Source organism: Colius striatus, chromosome 13 (assembly GCF_028858725.1).
Source record: "Colius striatus isolate bColStr4 chromosome 13, bColStr4.1.hap1, whole genome shotgun sequence".
NCBI classification, from domain to species: Eukaryota; Metazoa; Chordata; class Aves; order Coliiformes; family Coliidae; genus Colius; species Colius striatus.
In genome coordinates, this window is record NC_084771.1 from 5172060 (window position 1) to 5191060 (window position 19001).

At 39.4% G+C, this 19001-nt stretch overlaps 1 protein-coding gene across 4 annotated transcripts in view; it reads left to right on the forward strand.

Annotated features, from left to right (window-relative positions):
• AFF2 (ALF transcription elongation factor 2) overlaps window positions 1-19001 on the forward strand; it is a 335336-nt gene that overhangs the window by 179577 nt on the left and 136758 nt on the right. For all 4 annotated transcript variants that reach the window (XM_062006330.1, XM_062006333.1, XM_062006332.1 and 1 more), the window contains exon 4: window positions 4951-4995. In XM_062006330.1, coding sequence (XP_061862314.1) covers window positions 4951-4995 — 45 coding nt within the window. The remainder of the gene's footprint in view (window positions 1-4950; window positions 4996-19001) is intronic.

Consider the following 19001-nt stretch of genomic DNA (forward strand, 5'->3'; position numbering starts at 1 on the left):
CTATCTGAAAAGGGGAGAGTCCAGGAGATATGTGGGGGATGACTGAAGAGGGGAAATGAAGCCTGAGCGTTCAGGGAAATATCTATGGCAATCAAAGGAAAGCTGGAGTCTGATGGGTGTATAGTCCATTCAAGGCAGGTGAAGTATTGCATCTTCTTAGATTTGTACGAGAACATATTGCAAAAACTGAATCATGGGTTCATATAGGTTGGAAGAACACTGAAATATCATCTAGTGCAACATCTTGTATATGGAAACTTTGCTATTCTACCACTGCCCAATCCGTGTCCCACTTGTATTAATCAAAATGGAATCATCCTCTGTTAATAGGAAGCCTGGCCAAAGCTGGTCATAGAACAAGGCTTCTGCTGCTTCTGGTTTTCTAAGTGTTTTCCTCTTACACTGTGTAGTGCAGACTGGAAATGATCAATCAAGGCTCATGCACAGGATCTTTTCATGCTAGCCAGTGAAAAATCAATTTGTGTTCAAAGGAGTAAACAGTAGTATGAGCTTCATCTCTCCAGAGTCAAAATGAGTTCCTTGATAAAGGAGATGACAATGAAAGCTGAGCTCTTGATGTATAAGCATATAGGTGCTCATATGCAAGAAATAAGAGTGGGTTCCTACATTCGCTTAACATGCTACATTTATCTTTCCAATAAAACAAAGATAGGAAGAAGAGATTACTTGTTGAATGAAAATTGTGCATCAATAAAGCCAGAAGGATTGTTCAGTTTATCCAGACAAAAATATAGTTGGTCAGCTCTGGCAGAGACATTATTCATTGTATATTTCTGCTTTCTGACACTACTTTTGAATTTGCAAAACTATTCTGACAAGTCTGTTGGAAGATTTTGCTGCTAACATTCCAGAGAAACGCCTGCTGTTGGATGTAAATTACAGGGAAAGGAGACTTTATGTGATTTTCAAAAACAAAATCTGATCTCATACAGGTTATAAATTGTCCAGGAGCTAAGAGTGGTCAAGGAACCATTGAATGAATAAATGGAAAGTTAGATCAACATGACTCATCAGATATTGTAACCATTCACCCAATGTCATTTGATCTGCGTAACATTAAACGCTACTATTCCCTCACTCTTAGATTTCTGCCCTCCTTCCCTCACTTTAAAGTTTAGCACTGAGCCATCCAAGCCACACATTAAACCTTTGGTTCCACATAATTTAGTTCGGTTCTCTCTCAGGGGACTGAAATGTGAAGAGAGCCTTATAATGTTGGCTTGTAGTAGGTGGAATTAGTTGACCATCTGACCTTTCCTTTTTTTCTTCTTTCTTGTTTTTTTTAGCAGGCCATATTTAAAAGTAAACATGAAGCATTTGATGCAAAACGGTTTTGCCAGATTAAAATGAAATTGGAAGATGAGTTCAGTGTAGCATGTAGCTGTTGTGAAATCTTTTTGGTTTGATTGAAGCTTTATTACCTCAGGATGTCTGTCTGCAGCTTATGTAACATTCACTGTTCTCCAGTCTGGGGTTCATGAACACGTTGCCAGCCAAGAGAAGAGCTCATGATGTGAAATGAAACTACTCAGTCTTACAGAAGCCAAATTCTTGGGATCTGTCCTTTTGTCTGAGTTAGACCATACTGCTCACAAACGAGGGAAAGCAGCAAAGGCACAAATGCAATCTGGGCCCTCCTTTTTAACATCTGATTACTGAGGAAAGCTGGAGAGGAAAGGGAGTGGAGAATCATATAACAGTTCCTAGATGACTTGATTTTCCTGAGATTACGAAAGCAGTAATATGAGATGGATGTCCAATCTTGACTGAACTATGGGAAGATCAGGAGATTTATTAATTCTGATGACAATTTGTTACAGCACTGGTACTCGAGAAGGTGCTGAATATTGTATTTGCCCTGTCGCCTTCTGTCCTGATGAATCTATGCTTGGATGCCATGGTGTGCCATGTGGGCCTACTTGCCCTTGTTAGCTGGCTGCAAGTATTTATGGCCAATTAAACTTGCTATTTTTTATTCACACTTTGGAAGGCTGAGAGGTTGTTTTTTCTTTCTTTTTTTCCCCAGTATAGACTAAGTTTCTAATAGATCTGTGCCTTTCAAGTCACTTAGAATGTGCAACTGTAGCATGAATTTAGAAAAATGGTCTCATTTCTTTAGAAATCCATTAATAGTAATGTACTGAAAGACTCTCACATTGATCTTCTCTCTGATAGCCACGTTGTAATAATTATTCTTTTAATGTTTGCATCAATCTAAATGTTTTCGTCTTTGTGATAGCTCCTACTTAGATCTCCCTATATGACAATCACAGCACTTTGACATCTTGCATTACTTTAATACCAGTGATTCAAAACAAAGCAATGCCAAAGGGAACAAAAGTTCTGTCAAGCCATTAAAATCTTCTTTGCCATTAACACAATTAAATTGATGCATGAGCATTTAAAGTTATTAGCGAGTGCTGCCAGCAGAAGCTGGTTGTGATTGCATAATATATAGTGGGCTTTATTAAAGTAAAATGCTATGTTTATTGGTTTTATCATCATTAGTTCTGAAGGAACATAAACTTAAACAGGGCTGTGAATTGTGAGAGGACTGTGAAACAAGAAAGAACATGTTCTGCCCTGTGTTAATAGTCAGGGACACAATTATCACAATTAAGACAATTCTAAACAAAGGAATTCACATGGTATCTTAACTAACTATTGAAAACAGCATGTGTGATGATATGGAGAGATGTTAAACAAAAGGAAGGCTCCTGTACCTCCGCTGCTCTCACTCTTACCAATCTGACTCACTCCGGTGGATTTTGGGCCGCTCCTGTTACTGCTGTGAGAAGTGTTGTGGTTGATGTGTGCTCTGGAAGCTTATTGGGAGAGTGTTTTGTTTTCTTGTATACCAGCATACCGATTTTTCAATGAAAAAATTCAGGAGTGTATTGATACACATCCTCCCAGTGTCCCACTGCCCATTGAAGCAATGCCCATGCTCTCTTGTCTTCCGATTCAGTTCCTTGCTGAATGGACAGTTGGTATGAGAGTTGGTATAACACAGCTTAGCAAAAACTTACAGGTATTGAGAGGGAAAGAAGTGACTTAGTGAAAAGTAGGGAGATGAAGGAAGTCCAGTGAAGTGCTAGAGTATCAAGTCATGCAGTATGAAGGTGGACTGAGTGTCTTGCAGTTAATGCTGACCATCCACTGCATGTTCTCAGACTAGGTTTCTTAGGGAGAATTTGAGCTGAGTAGAAACTGGGGACAAAAGATAAGACTCTTTTTTAAGGCCCATTAAATTTTTTTAAGTAATATTACAGAAAATTATATTCTGTAGTTATTGAAGTAGATTAAAACCCACTAGAATTGTTGCAGTGTAGTCGTATTCACCTGGGTACTTCTTTACCAAGAAATTGATGAACTGTCCAAAATCCAGACAATAATAAGTTAAAGGAATAGAAGATTTAGTTTGTCAGGAAAGGAGGTAAAGGTTGAAAGTACAGCGTTTGAGAAAAGTGGAATACAATTCTGCATGTCTGTGCATGGTGTAAATGTGAAGGGAGGTAATTAGCTACTTAGCATAGTGGGAAGAGCTCTCCACAAAGGTTGTGATGAGACTGAAAGCAACATTTTACAGTTATCATCAAAAGATGCCAAATAGTTTCCAACACAGTTCCGTGTTCTATTAAGGAAAGAGATGGGAGACACATTTCCCTACCTTTTTGGGGTCAGGCTAGCCACAGTACCAGGAGATACAGGAAAAATATGCTATATTAGCACAGCGTGAACTTAGTGATCTAATAGGTCTTTCTGGTCTTTGACTTTTGTAGCTGTGTGGATTTATCCTTGAAGCTTAGGGCTGGTTGAAATATAGGAGGAAAGCCATGACCAATGCTTTTGGTCAAGCTCTATTGCTGATTAAGATTATGAACATTAAGTTTAGTCATGAGTGTCTTTTACCAAACTAGCTACCAAGTGCAATAAGGTAGAAGTATGGGGCAGAAAAGTCTTAGTGAATATTTAAGATATAACATACTTACCTGGGTTTTTTGGTACCTTCCTGAATATTATGTCTTCATCTGCTGCTGTACCCCCATGATAAGAACATATCATAACTACCTGCAAGTGCTACAAAATGATTGTACTTACAGGCCATGTCTGCCTGTTGTTTACATACTTCTTTACAGTATTTAGAGGTTTTGTGCTCTTTCTTTTCCTTGGAATGAGGGATGGTAGAAAATGCTCTAAGTACCATTTAAATGCATGTTCTCTTTTGGAAGACATTAAGGGCACCACTGGGTGCATGTGTGGGTATGGCTGTTTCTGTGGCTATATCACATCTTTCAAAAGGGAGAAGGAATATCTTCTTGAAGTGGATTCTTGTGTGCTATTCCATCTTCAGAGGATACTTACCCTGCAACAGGCTGACGAAGTGAAGGACAACAAAATCAACAGTCACCATTGTAGTCCAACCAGTATTTTACTACAGTATATATTTAAGAGCTGTCTTGGCTGTTAGCCTATTAAACTGTAGGATAAGGTAGTTGATGATAACAGCTTTTTCCTAACTGTTATCACCTCTGTCCTTCGCTGCAGCATGTGGCAAGTTAAACCAAACCTTGCCTTCTCTCTGGAGGCTGCCGATAGGAGTAACAGTGGGATCTTCTTCAATTACAAAAGTTTCAGGCAATTCTAGGGCCAGTTCTGAACTGTGAGGAAATCAGAGTACTTTATTGCTTCAAAAGTGTAAATAGTAGCACGAAGCAGCATGGGAGAAAAAAACCCCAACTTTAGCCAAAATGGGTCCTGCTGACGATTTATGTTTATCTGGACTGGAAAATTTGGCAGGCAGCAGGCATGGATAGAGCAGTCTTCAAATACAAGCAGATGCTTGTTAGCTCTTCACCTGTGGGGTTGTAGTCACTGAACTTTACATCCAGAACCTGACTGAATATTTCTTTTTTTCTTTAAACCTAGGTTACCCTTCCCAATGACTCCAGCTGTGTGGAAGAAATATTACGGGTAAGTAATACCCTTTGCTTTTGTATCCTTTGTATAATTGTAGTGCTGTTATTTCATCTTGCCTGGAGAAGGGTTATATGACTGTCTTCAACATTGTAGTTAAACAATAACGTATCAGTGGATCTGTATTAAAGAGATATAGGCAAGTGGTAGGATCAGGATGCTCCTTAGTGAGAAAGGTCAGTTCAGCTAATACTCTGCATCTGCCAGCTTGTCTCAGTCAGGATTTACGCACATCCCTGTTCTTTCTTAAGCTCTCAGTCTCTGTGAGTCTCTCCAGGACACATTTATTCTCTTAACCTGAGGTGGAATTGCCTTAGTTCTCCCATTCACAGACTGACCTACAGTCTTCCTCCTCTCCTTCTTCACCCAAACCACAGTTGCTCATCATTCATGGTTCTGTTAAAGACCTACAGACATTTGTTTTTCTGGGAGCTCTGGTCAGTGGTTAAATACAGAAAATTAAAAAACCCACTCCAAAACAAGCATGGCTTAATTGCAACAAGAGTATATAATGAGAAAAAAGGGAATGTACACAACAGTTATATACATGTAAACCTGCCTTACTTTGGGTGCAACATGGGCTTTTCCTCAGAAACTCTGATTTTGGGGTCTCCTCTTGGCAGTGAGATTTTTCTGGGAGCAGGTTTGCAACCCACCAGTCCCTATCTGTGATTTGGGGTTTTGTCCTCATGGATTGAGTTTACCATCTGTCAGAGCTACATCCCTGGGATTACCAGCCAATCTGCTGATTTTTGTTGGGATAAAATTTTAGTGAGATTTTGTACCAGCCATGTCCTTATCACTAGGAACAACTGATGTGAACTAACCCAGGCCTGAAATCACGTGTAACAATCATATAAACTTGCTTGCAAAAGCAGGGGTTATTCTTGCTTATAAAATCAAATAGGCTTTTCAAGGTCCATTGCAATCCAGAGTTCTGTAGTCTGGGGAACTTTCTCCTGTTTTGTGTACACACATTAACTTGGGATGCTCTTGATGTCTTTATAGGTTACTAGTGTTACTGCAAAAGTATGCTGAACCATCAGGCAACCATGCATGTGTAGACCTCCAGTAATGGAAGAGTGTGCATCTGCATGTGCACCCAGCAGCAGTGAATGCAAGGAAATAAATAAAATTTAGTTTCAGCCTTCAAAGTGAGCAGGGATTTATTACCTATAGAACACTAAGGGAGAAAAAGCAAAGAAAAATGTTGAAAGGCTGTGCAAAGTACTTGGTAAATTTTAAATGTCTTCTTCCCCTGTTTATATATTTCAATTAGGTTCATTACTATAGTTGGAATGAAAGACTTGTTAGCTGGGAAAAGCAGTTGTTTTCAGAAAACAACATCAAAAGGAAATGTGATGTAGTGAATTTCAGGGATCAATCATCCAGGTGACAGTTTTAATGTAGGAACAGTGCATATAAATCACAGGAAGCAGAAATGTCTGGTTTTTAATCAAGTGGAGGTGATCCTATTTCCTACCCCATGACTGTAATTTGAGTCAACAAATAGAGGCAGAATGTCCTGGGCTTCCTTCTGAAACCTGCTGAGGTCGGTACAGGACTTTCTGTTGTCTTCAGAAGATGAACTGCAGTGTCCCTGCAGCTGCAGGCAGCACCTCCTGCTGCCAGTACACTGTTAACCTCCAGTGGACTCTTGAGGTGGACAGAGCAGGGGTTTGGCAGGTTTCCATGTCTCTGGGGATCTGTCTCAGAAAAGCATATAACAGGCACTCAAAATAGGGATACAAACCAGCAGGTCTTTCTGGGCTGCTGGGTGCAGATTCACAGAGGCAACCCCCATGCCCAGCCTTGCCATCCAGCCATGCAGCAAACCTGTCAGCCATAGCCACAGAAGCTGCCTTGAGCCTGTGAAATCGCCTGTGCTGGGCAGCAAGTATGGGTTTGGCACAGCATGTTGGGCAGCTCTGGTCACTGACAGGCTATCTGCAGCCTTCTTGTAACCTGTCTGCAAGCAGGCTGCCAGTAAGGCCCCCAGTGTAAGACAGCAGCAGATCACAGAGACACTTGTGGGGCTACCCAGCAAAGGCCCAGTAAACCCCAGTTCCAGTTGGTTGCTTGTCAGTGTTTTACACTTTCAATTTTGTGTGGTGCTGAAGCACACACAGAAGTAGAAGTACCCGAGTTTTGTCAATGACATTGTTCTCCTCAATTTTATAATGCAGAATAAGCTAGCAGGAAATGTGTTTTGGCTGCATGCAGAGTATCATATTCTACTTGATAGGCAACAGAGACAAAATAAGTAGGAGAATGTGATGCTCAGCAGTGGTCAAAATCCGGTCTTCGTGCTCCACATGGAATCACTATGTCAGGAGATTCAGGCTGTCTGCTCCAGATGAAACTTCGTTTCAGCAGCAATTTCTGCTGAGAATCTGGATTAAGTTTCCATCCTTGGCAGACATTTTCTGGCCTTTTGGGGTCATTTACATAGGCTCTGAAGAGCCTTTGCAAGTGCGGGCCTCAGCTCACTGATGGTAGCTTCCCTAGGTGAAAAAAATAGGCTATGAACATTTCTCTTCTGTCAGAGGTGTTGCAGAGGTAAACAAGAAAGATTAAAAGATGGGTCAAGTACCAGAGGCAGACCAATGAGAGAGTAATAGTGTGCATTTTGACCAACTCATCGACAATGACTGGTGGTTTCGACACTGGACCATGTCAGCTACTGAGCCATGTGCCCCAGAATGTTGGAGGAAGGATGCTGCCACCTGCCTCACCACAACCCTGCTAGTCTTCCTTGAAAGCATTTCATGCCTTGAAGTTTGCTCTTTCCCTTTTTAAAAAAATAAAATAAATCAGGAAATGGTCTCAATTCAGTTTCACCCCTCAGAAGGACACAGTAACTCCTGTAGGTTTCTTTTGCTAGATTTTAGAAGGAAGAGGGACCCAAGCTAAGATCTGTGACCTCTGATTTTACAGACCTGAATTTGATTGATGATTTTTGTAATTGTAGAGGTTTGCAGTTCCTAATCTCTGTCTTCTTTTGGCTTTTTTGAGGGGGGGAAGTTTAATTGAGCTTATGGTCAAAAATTTCAAGCTGAGTGAGGTGAAAGGTCTTGAGTCTGTTCAGACCCCGGAGACAAAATTTCACAGTCCTTCAGATTTCCTGAAACACTTATCCATTTATGTCATCTTGTGTAAATGACTGTTTCTGATACTACAACCAAAGGTTAATGGCAGACCAGTGTCCTGTTGATTTTGTTTTTCTAACCAGGATGGCTGAGAAAGTTGTTATAAATAAGAAAAATAACAACAACAAATTTTACTTGTACAACTAAGGCCAAGCTGTAAAGTTACTGCAGGAGATTTGCATTTAACACAGGTTACTAATACCAAACTGAAAGATGAAGGCAAATACACTGGTGGTTGGCACACTTTCTTAAAAAATGTGGCTTATGTTTTTTAAACCAACCTAATGGCTTTGAAAGTGTGGGTAGCATGAAAGGCAAGTAATCAACAGCGTGTGCGAGTGTGTAATTCGCGTTTTGTTAATATGGGTTTAAATCACGTTGTCACATGCTATGTGCATCCTTTGAAAAATGAGTTCATTGAAATGTTGTGATCCAAAGTGCAGATGGGGCAGGGGAATTGACATTTTAAACCAGCATCCTGAAGCTGTTTCTTGTGCCACTTATACCAGTGCTTTATATCAGTGTGCCTTGCACATTATGTGAGATGTTGTGCTGGTCCAGGCATAGGAGTGTGTGTAGGTGTGACACTGAATGCAAACTGGCAGCAACCATTTTTCTGCCTATGGAAAGCACATAAGGGACCTCCCTTTAGCATCAGTTTACCTCCAGGCAAAGAGGTGATAAGCATACAACATTACATGGGAAAGAAAGGAAATTTTGTTTAACTAAATTTTCTTGAGGACTTGTAGTGTAAATTGAAACTTTGGGCTGGGTGTTTAGGCAATCGATTAGACATAATCCTGCAGAAGTGAGGCTCTGGACTGTACACATAAAGCTTTCGTGTCTGTCTTGCTAACCATCTGGGCAGGCACTTCTGTCTAAAAATCTGTCCCTGCTTAGAGGAACGAAAGAATTCTTGTAGGTGCATATTGGCTGTAGTGAGGCATCAAGTAACTAGATGGACTTCTGATGTTATGTGGACAGCTGTGCTATTAATTAAAAGCTTTCTAGTCTGGAAACAAAACAAATTCTAAATATAATTCAGATCGTAATTAGTATAGAAATGACTGGCATTAAATGAGCAAAGTCTATAATTTGTATGGTCTTCTGTTCTTCTGATGACTAGCTCATGTCTAATGACATTGGAGAATATGTAAATTGATCAGCAGGTGAAAATGCCCTTGACTGGGCAAATTATGTGTAGCATTAACTTCCTATGCCAATTGAAAGCACTAAGGGATTTAATATGTACCATCCATAGCCGAGGTGAGCTGTTCACAGAGCAAAATGAGACTGTAACAGATATAGCCCATTATTTGCCCCTCAGTAATTGTTTTCTCTTCTAAAATACAAACCAACATTGAAGAACGATGCTAAACCTAATTATAATAATTGTAATTTGAAAAATACAGGTAAGCCATCCAGTGTGGTTACAAATGCAGTTAGTAACTGACAGGCAGTTTAAATATTTTCGTGTGGAATCTGGGAGTTTGCTGGGGAGGACATGATGTGAATTTAAAATGATTATCCAGACGTCATTGGACAAGTGAATAACGAGCTGACTGGCCTAGTAAATCATGTGAACCTGTCAAATGTGGGAACACGTTGGGGAGGAGATGATGTCAAGTAACAGTAACTTAGCAACCTGGCATTTAGCTGTCCAGAGAATGAGTAAGAGTAGCCACTTTTAAATAGCTGAGTAAATAAATGAATCCCTATATGTCTTAGGTGTGCTATAAAAAAAGCCCAGCACCGTATGTTTTGTGTCAAGCTGCTTCTTTCTCCAGGATAAGGTGATTTATTATTTCTATTGAAATGAAAAAATGGATTGAAAAGTTAACCCACGTGTAAATGTGTATTTGAGGCCTTTGTCCCTCGTCTGGCGTGCAGCCTTTGGAAGCGTGGAAGGAACGGGTAATAGTCTGCTTTGAAAAAGGCAATGTGTTACAACTGTAGGGCTTTGCTTTTCTTTAGACTTTGCTTATGTGCATCGAGATTTGGATGGATAAAAACAATTAATTTCTTAGCAATTTCCAAGCCACAACGTTTTCAACAATTTTTTTTATCTGCATTTTCTCAATGGAGGCAGAACCAGTTTCTGTTCTCACATCAAAATAAATCAAGGAGTAATTCCACTGACCTCTGATCTCATTTGAGTTCATTGAGTTCTTCTTCCTCCCACACTGGTATAAATTGGCAGCAGCTCCACTTATGCTGCTCCTGCTGTTATTAAATAAAAGGAGCTACCCCTGCATTACTTTAGGTACACAGAAAAGCAGAAACTAGTCCTTTCCACTGTTGACTCTCTAGTTGTATTCTCACTCCAAAAAATGGAAGTACTGAGTAGTTCTTGGCGAACAGCTCATTCCTGGTTTGGTAGATGATCAGGTCAATTCTTATCTCCGTACCACCGCAAGCATTCAGCAGCAACTTCAGGGATGTCAAAAGAAGCATTTTCCCAGCATTTTGTGCACTGTCCAGCTGTACATAGAGCGGGTTTAGATCAATAGTTGGAGTCATTCAAGGACAGCCTGATGTTGCCTTGTGCAAAAGACTCCTTGGGAGTTGGAGAATGCAGCCTTGAGTCTTCCCCACCTAGAGCAGACCCTTAGCGTGGAGACTATGGCTTTGGCCTCTGTGAATTACACCTGAATGCAGCAGAACAGGATTATTCAAGTTTTGCACCATTCAGCTTTACATGGTGCCACCCATGAAAAGGCACCAAAGGGACATTTTCCCCAAGCTGCCTGTATTAACTTGGAAACACAGAATGTTGAAGACTCGGAGCTAACTTCAGGCCAGCTGAGTCGGAAGCTGACTTGAGTCAACACCCAAGCACTTAGCTCGTGCAGTTGGTTTTGTGGGCCACTGTTGCACTGCTGGTATGGCACAGGTTATGTGAGAGAGGAGTTCACTTCTGATGTAGATATAGACTATAAATCTGCTTTGTGCTGCCGGGTCAACGCAAAGCAGACTCCATGCTGTTGGGGAGGTGATGGGGAGAAAAGGTTGACTGTCTGATCTGACAAATGCGAGTGGGAGTGCAGTGCTTCCTGTATTCGAAAGGGGGTGGTTTGCACCTGCCTGTTACAGGGATAAATGCCTCTTCAACATGTAATGCAGCAAAAGATTAGACCTTTGTCAGGACAGACAAGCAAGGTCTGATTCCAGCCTGCAGGCACATTTATCAAATAAAGGTTTTATTTTCATAGCAGCATTAAAGAAATTATTTAGCAAAGAACTTTGAAATGTAAAATCTGATCATTATGTGGATCTATTGCAGCCTGTCTACACTGCAACAATAAAAAAAGATTACAAAAGGTATTCAGGAAGGAGAGGGAGATTACAGTGCACCTCTTCCGAACACACTATTCAATTCTGTTTTCTTATCTCCTGAACCATAATATTTTAACATATATTTATGTACTGCCAAACTGAGATGTTTCAGCTTTCAGTGGTATGCAATTCTGCTATCATTGCCAGATTTACCATTGCTACAACAATTACTGTAAACTGAGCTGACATCACAGGAGTTTGGGCACGTATTGCAGCTCTTGAAAAGAATGGAAGCACTCTCATGAGAAATGAATGACTAAATGAAAAACTGTGAATTCTTACCTGTTTTCCAAGCTCTTCATCATCTGTTTTGCACCAAAACAACCATTTTTAGTTTCTCTTCCTCATTGACAATCACCTCAGAAATGATATATTGCAACATATTACATGCTCAGCATCCTCACTCTGATTCACTACTCATTTCTGATAAAAATAACTATCTTTTATGAGAATATACAAAAATATTTTTTTCAAAAGCCAGTTCAAGCAAAGTAACTCAAACCAAGTCATTGTCTTGGAGGAAAAGGTAATAAATTTTCCAACTTCTGCAGAAGATCATGTGTACCCCCTGTAGCACTTCAAAGTCACTTCATATAGTACTTTTTCAAATACCTTTAAGTTTCACGATTCCAGAAATAACTGGAAGTGAGAGAGACAAAATATGTGGGAAAACAAGTTGGTGGGGTCTTGTAGTTGAGTGGACAGTATCATAAAACTAAGATTCCTACTCCAGATTTACAGACCCATGGGACCTGACTTCCCATCCTTTTTCAGCATAGTAAATAAAGAGTAACTCCCTTATCTTTGAGTGAAAGTGTAAGAGAAAACAGACTCAAGGAATCTGGCATGTTAGATCAACTTTGACCTTTTGTATGACCATGACCAAAAAAAAACCCAGACCCCAACTGCTGAACTCGATGGAAAATTTTAAACACTTCTACATTGATTTAGTATTCAGCTCCAGCTGTACCAGGTATCCTCCCTTAAGCACCTCGTGGGCTGCACAAATTTATGTTTTATAAAAACATGATTAAGAACTTCAGAGCCTGTTGTGTGCCAGTCCCGGAGTACTGCTGTGATTCCAAAATGACCGATAGCAACAGCTCCTGGCACAGTATGCAGTGCGCTCAAGCAGAAAAGCCATCCGAAGCTCCTGTACTCCACTTACACATCTTGCTGCCAAAGAATTAAATAACAACAAAAAATCTAGTCCTGTTTTGAAATATAGGTAGTAGAATATTCCTCTGGTCTCAGATTAATCATTTCTGTTATTTCATCTTGTCCTGTCAAAATGAAACATGGTTAAATATGAGCATTGAGTGTTTAAACTGCTAGCAATGTTACTTTTCATTTAAGTAGATTAATAATGTGTACTCTACATAACAAATTGCTTTAGGCACAGAATGAAGACATTGAAAACATATTAAAATCGAGTTAGGCTTTCTGAAATGAATGCATGATTTAAAAACAATGCTGGTTTGAAATGACAAAGTCTATAGCAAAGTCTTCTATGTCTCTTTATCTTACAATAGGGAAGAGCTCCACTCTTGCAGCCCTGATGACAAGTGCTGTGGGGTTTAGGTCCTGGTAGGAAGCCTCCTCATAAGTCAAAACTGCTGAAGGAAGCTTGTGGGGCCCATGAAGATTGAGTTGACCATGTGGGGTTAATCAAAGGAAAGAGAGCTACAAAAAAGTTAGACTTGTGGTATCTAAGGGAAGACAGAGCTGGAAGATATAGCTAAATGAACCTTCAGAAGAGTTTTAAGAGAGCTCTTCTTCAAACTTCTCCTCTAAAGTTTCATCTGGTCATGACAATCAAAACCTAAAAAAATTATTAATGGGTTAAAAATAAAAAGAGCTAGAGATTTTAATTTTTTTTAAATAGACCAAAAAGGGTCCAAATAGTTGAGATGTGCTTGGTTTCACTGCTTTAACCACACCTGTCATATTGCAGCCTTTGATGCTTCCTTGTCTGCGCTAGTGCTCTTAGAAGGAACGTAAACAGGGCAAAGATGACACCTGGAGTAAACCTGAAGTTACTGTAGGGGGAATGGTTCTGGAAGCCACCTTTTTGGGGGGAGCAATTGATGTCTTTTCTACTTGCCATTGATCTGTAGGCTTTGACTGCCACACAACATAGTCGGTGGAGCTCTTCCTGAAGATGCTGTCCTTCTTACTTGTGGAAATATTTCAACTGTCAAAGTATTCAGAATACACCACTTCACACCTGCCAGTAAAAGACTGATATGGTCCATCTTCCCATCTCTTTGAATGTCTTCTGAATAAATGTTTGAATACATAGACTCAGATAAAACATCCTATCTTTAATCTTCCTCTGTAACCTTGAATCCCCCTTCGCTCCACAGTGTCTCCTTCTCTGAGATGGGGAAATAGAACCTCACCCACACTGCTGTCGCACTGTGAAGTTAAATTAGTTGCTACCAAAATGCATTGAGGTCCTCAGCTGGAATTATTGGTGTTATAATTGTGCAAAATCAAGGCTCAATCAGATCTTTAAAATTGTGCTACATACTGGGGCTTATCCATTTCTATAGAGAATTTCTAACATTTCTTTAGAGAAAGCATGTCATTGAATTTAATGTTCTGAGAAACCTTATGAACTTCCAATCTATTTTAGACATATATTTAAAATTGTGCTTATAATTGTGGTTTTTATTGAATATGTAAGTTCCTTTCAATTTCTTAATACAGTATATGTGAGTTTTAATCCACATTTGAGAAGAATGGACACGGTGGATGGGAGGCAATTTTGAGCATTTTCAAATTGTCACAGTAAAATTGTCACATTTGTTTAATTAGCCTGTAGATCCTGCCACACCACATTGATTTATGTCAGCTGTGCAACAATATCTTTGGATAGCTAGAAAATCTGACCGGAGTGCTTTTCAGTTTCTTTTTCCTTTTGGGGTTTTTTTTCTCCTTTTTTTCTCTTTTTTTCCCCTCACTTTTTAAAACATTTTTGCTTTTATTTTTCTTTTATTATTTCCCCTTTTTTTTTTTTTCCCAAGGAATTTCTCACATTTCTTTTTGATTTAGAAGCAGACATAGAGGCACCCAGCCTTGCAGAACTCAGCTGAAGAAAATGTCAGGCTGTAGCATTAGAAAGGAAAATGGTTTTATTAGTTCAAGGCATTGAGGTGTTTGTTGACCATTGTTCAGAGGCAAGAGATAAAAACTGACTACAAACATGAACCTAAAGTGCAGACTAAGTTCCCAGATTTATGTTTGTTCAACTTTCCACGTGTACTGTTTATTCTATGTGCCACAAGTGTTGCTGTATTGCCTTCCAGGGTTCCTAGGGTGAGGGCTCTGCTCTGAATATCACCCTGTTCTCAACAGTTTATACCTTTTCTTTACATATTTCCTGTATTCCAAAATTTCTTTGCAGTGTCTAATCAAATATTGCAAGGAGTGGGAGTTGGAAATAGTACCTGACAGTACTTTGTAGGGTGAAATGGGAAGGACATGGACACACATGGATTTAGGAAACTTACATGGGCTGCTAATGGGGAAAAAAAGGATGGGATAGTGTTCATTGCATTTGCTGCTGGTTTGAGTGGATGATTTAAGGCACAGACCAAATTTCACCTTTGGAGACAAGCTTGAAAATGACAGGTACTGATCTCTTGTGAGAAATGCTTTGAGATCTTGTGATGGAATCTATTGCATGAGCACTGAGTGTTAAAGGCCCCTTTGAGCTTTGTAATCCATTAATTTATTTGCCATAAGGATATGTTGCTTGTGTACCCCAAGGTACAGTAACCTTTAAAAATATTCTTCTGAGTCCCAGAAAATAAAACCAAAACAACTTGATGTTTGGTTTGTAGAACATTCCCAGTAGTTTTGAGGGTGTTGTTTTTAAAAATCAAGCCAATTACTCCCTTCCCATTTATTCCAGTATTTTATCATCTGTAACCTCTTGAGTCCCTAATGTTTTCAATAAGAGGTCTGAGCTGCCAGTTTATCTGAAAAAAAAAGGAGTACTGTACCAATCAAATGAAAACTGGTGCTCAGATTTTTTTGAAGAGCAGCCCCTTGTCAATCTCAAGTTCAGACAAAAACAAAGAACACAGCTTCAACAGCGAGGCGTTCACTGGAGACTTCTTTCCATGAAAATAGTTATCACTCCTTTTTTCCTTGGCAATTGAGTCATTGTTGCTCTTAAAAGAAGTTGTCATGATCTCCTCATTACCATTTTCCTTAATACGATAAGTGTAAACTACAAGAAAGCTATCACGTTTGAAAGGATTCAGGAACCCTAAGGAATGTTAGACTAACTGCTTGTGCTCTTTGAAAAGACTTAGACTGGGAATTTGACTAAATGTATCATTCTGTCTCCTTTGCAGCAGCATTGTCATTTTACGCTGTCTTTCACTTAGAGCACAAGTTACCCTTCAAAAAGGATGCTGTGTTACTGCCTCTAGCCTTTGTATCTCTCCAGCAAAGTGAGATCAACAGCTCCTTTTGGTAATTGCTTGAAACAGGATAATACAGTGCACTTTGTACTAAAAAAAGATAACAAAAAAAAGTATTCTTTGGCAGGTTTGTTCCAGTTTGTCTTTGTATGATAACTGGTAATTGTCACTGTTTGACACCATCTGGAGTTGCAAATAGCACTAACTGCTTAGAGCCTAACTAGCAACCATGGGTCTACTGGGTGGTCTTTTCTTGGGCTTACTCCAAGTTGTTCCAGATTACTCATATAACTCCTGATAAACTATTGGTAATGAACAGTTTACTGTTCCTTTTTGACCATCTAGAAGCAACAAAGACAATATATGTCATCGTCTAGTAATGCAGATATATAACTTTAAATACTGAAGCACGAAACTTACTTCATTTTAGTGCCGCCACTTTTGTGTCCTATTCACTGTGTTTTTTTCTGTGGGAAAAAGTAGTGTTTGGAGACAGGAGGGTTATGGACTTTGCCCTTTTTCAGCCTGTTTTTAGGAATTAGTTTGTTTCAATGCAATTTGTTATCAGAATGCAAGCATGGGAGAAGGATATATTAATCTGGTGTATAGACTGAACATGCTGATTTCAGACGTTAGGACTGCTCTGTGTGAGACCAAACACCCTCAGCTGTCATATGTCACAGTGGTAGTTCTCAGTATTTAACATTTCTAACCTCAGATGTTAACTTTGTAAGAAAGAACGGGCTGGGAAATGAGGAATCAGATGCATGCTCTTGACAGTGGGAATCTGTCTACCAGAAATACTCTGAAGCTTCCATACCTTAAGAGAGATCAAAAAAAGACTTCAGCATGTTTTGGCTTAGGTTTTCTTTACTCTTTAAGTTGGCTTATTTGGGTAAGGCTGACGTGCCAAAAAAATACATGTTGTATCAAAACATCTTTTTTAACATACATCCATTTATTCTACACCTGTTAGGTTAGCAGGAGTGGATCAAAGGGGAGTGTTGGCATGATTTACAGGACACACAGATGCAGGAACAGATCTGCTTCAAGGCACAAGTGAGGAAAAGGAAATCCAGACTGAAATGTTTGTTCTTTTCCAAAGGCTAAAATTACTATAATAGATGCCAGGTCAGGGGATAGGGTTTCAGGTGGTTGCTTAAATCGTTCTGTAAGAGAAGAGAATTAAAGGTTTGAGTGTGAGAGGCAGCAAGGACTCTACCTCTCTGTTTCAGGCCAGAACCCAAAGTATATTTTTTGGTAAACATGCTGAGCTGTTAACCTTACAAAAAAAAACCACAGGGTTTTTAAATTGAAGGATCCAATGATCAGACTTCAGTTTGAAGTTCTCTATCCATCCAGGGCTCATGGAATGCTGATCAAACTGGCTGTGTTGTCCATGCAGGATTTTACAGCCAAATTCACTGTTCCAAATTTCCAGCCAATATTCAGAAGTTCCACCACTATCTCAGGCATTGCATGAGACAAAAAAAAATAGGGACAGTCTTTGCCATTGATAATCTCTGATGTAGACACTGGGAAGGTAAATATACTCCATATGGGAGAGTGCATTGTTCATACATAAAGGGAGAAGCAAGTTTTCAGCTGGGACACACAGTATGGAGAGCATCACATGGGTGAAAAAGAGGAACTCGTGAAAAAGGATTGCTTCTGTAAGGGCAGATTTGAGCTTTTCTAAATGTTCCCTCTGTCTTTGCTTTAGCCTCAAACCACTATTTTAATGACATTACAGTTGAGGTGTTGATGAGACTGTGGAAGATGGAATTACTTATTGTTAAAAAGAAATGCTACTCTGGCACACGCTCTCAGGAAAACCCATGCTGCAATACTGCTTGTGTGGTAAGCAGAATAAAGGAGATCTGGCAGAGTCTTGGTTTTGAAGGCAAAAAACCCCAGCTTTTGTGAAAGATTTCAATGTGTATTGTACAGCAGTGTGTGGTAGCTTCATTTCTTTATACTTGATGACCAACTACTTGGTATCCAATTTTAATGAAAGCAAGTGATGGCTTACACACAGGAATTCAGCTTTAAACTCACAGAAGTTGCCCCACCTGGTTTCTTATTTTCCCCCTATGTGCTGTTTCAGATAATTGATGTTCCTGTTTTAAGATTAAAGCTGGTGTCTTCTGGCACAAGTTGATGCTTTCAGATTCCTGATGATTTTTAGTCTCAGTTTCATCATATGGTCAGGATGTGGGCTATAAGCTGGTTACATGAGTCTAAAACTTAGTGCACAATGTAAAACTTAAATGGTTTCTGTGCTAAGCCTATAGAACGAGTTTGTAGTTTAGTAACTTAATTTTGCCTGTATTAAATTGGGAGATTTTGTTTTTTCACAATGATGGCATAAGTGGCTCCAGAAGTTAAATGTATTTTGTAATAAATTACATGGATAAGGTCTTGTCATGTGACTACATGATTCACACTCGTATTTTGTATTAAAAAAAAACCCATAAATTGATTACATCTGGCAATGTAAAGGAGATGGTGTAATGTATTGTATAAATGTGCACAGTGGAGTGCCTCAGGGTAGGTGCAGCCTTGTTTTGTAACAGTAAATTATAGTTCTACTCTCCTCTTGGTGTGAACTCTAAGCTTCAGAGAAGAAAACAGGCGATTCAAGACATGCTTTTCTGCTTGTGAAGCTCAGGATGGATGGAACAAATTACCAGATTCCCTTAAACAAGTGCCAGCAGTGAATAGTTTCAAAACACAGTTGCTTATTTACTTGGAGAAAAGTTGCCAATGTTTTTTAAATTGCAGAGATGAAATTATATGTTGGTATTAGTAACTTTTGAAAGAATTAGCTTTTTATTACTTATTGTGCCTTTGTTTATATTATACTGTTATACTGCCAGGATATTATGTTGTATTTAACAGTTCAATGCATTCTTCCTATCTCTTCTAATGAAAATTAGATGTGTCATCCCTGGAGATGGTTTCCAACAAATATCTTTTTGAGTAAATAAAATCAATGGGATATGGCTGTGAGTCTCAGGGGGGTGAGAAGCTGCCAAGAACAGGAGGGATTGCATTGACCATACTGTCCACAGCAAGACTT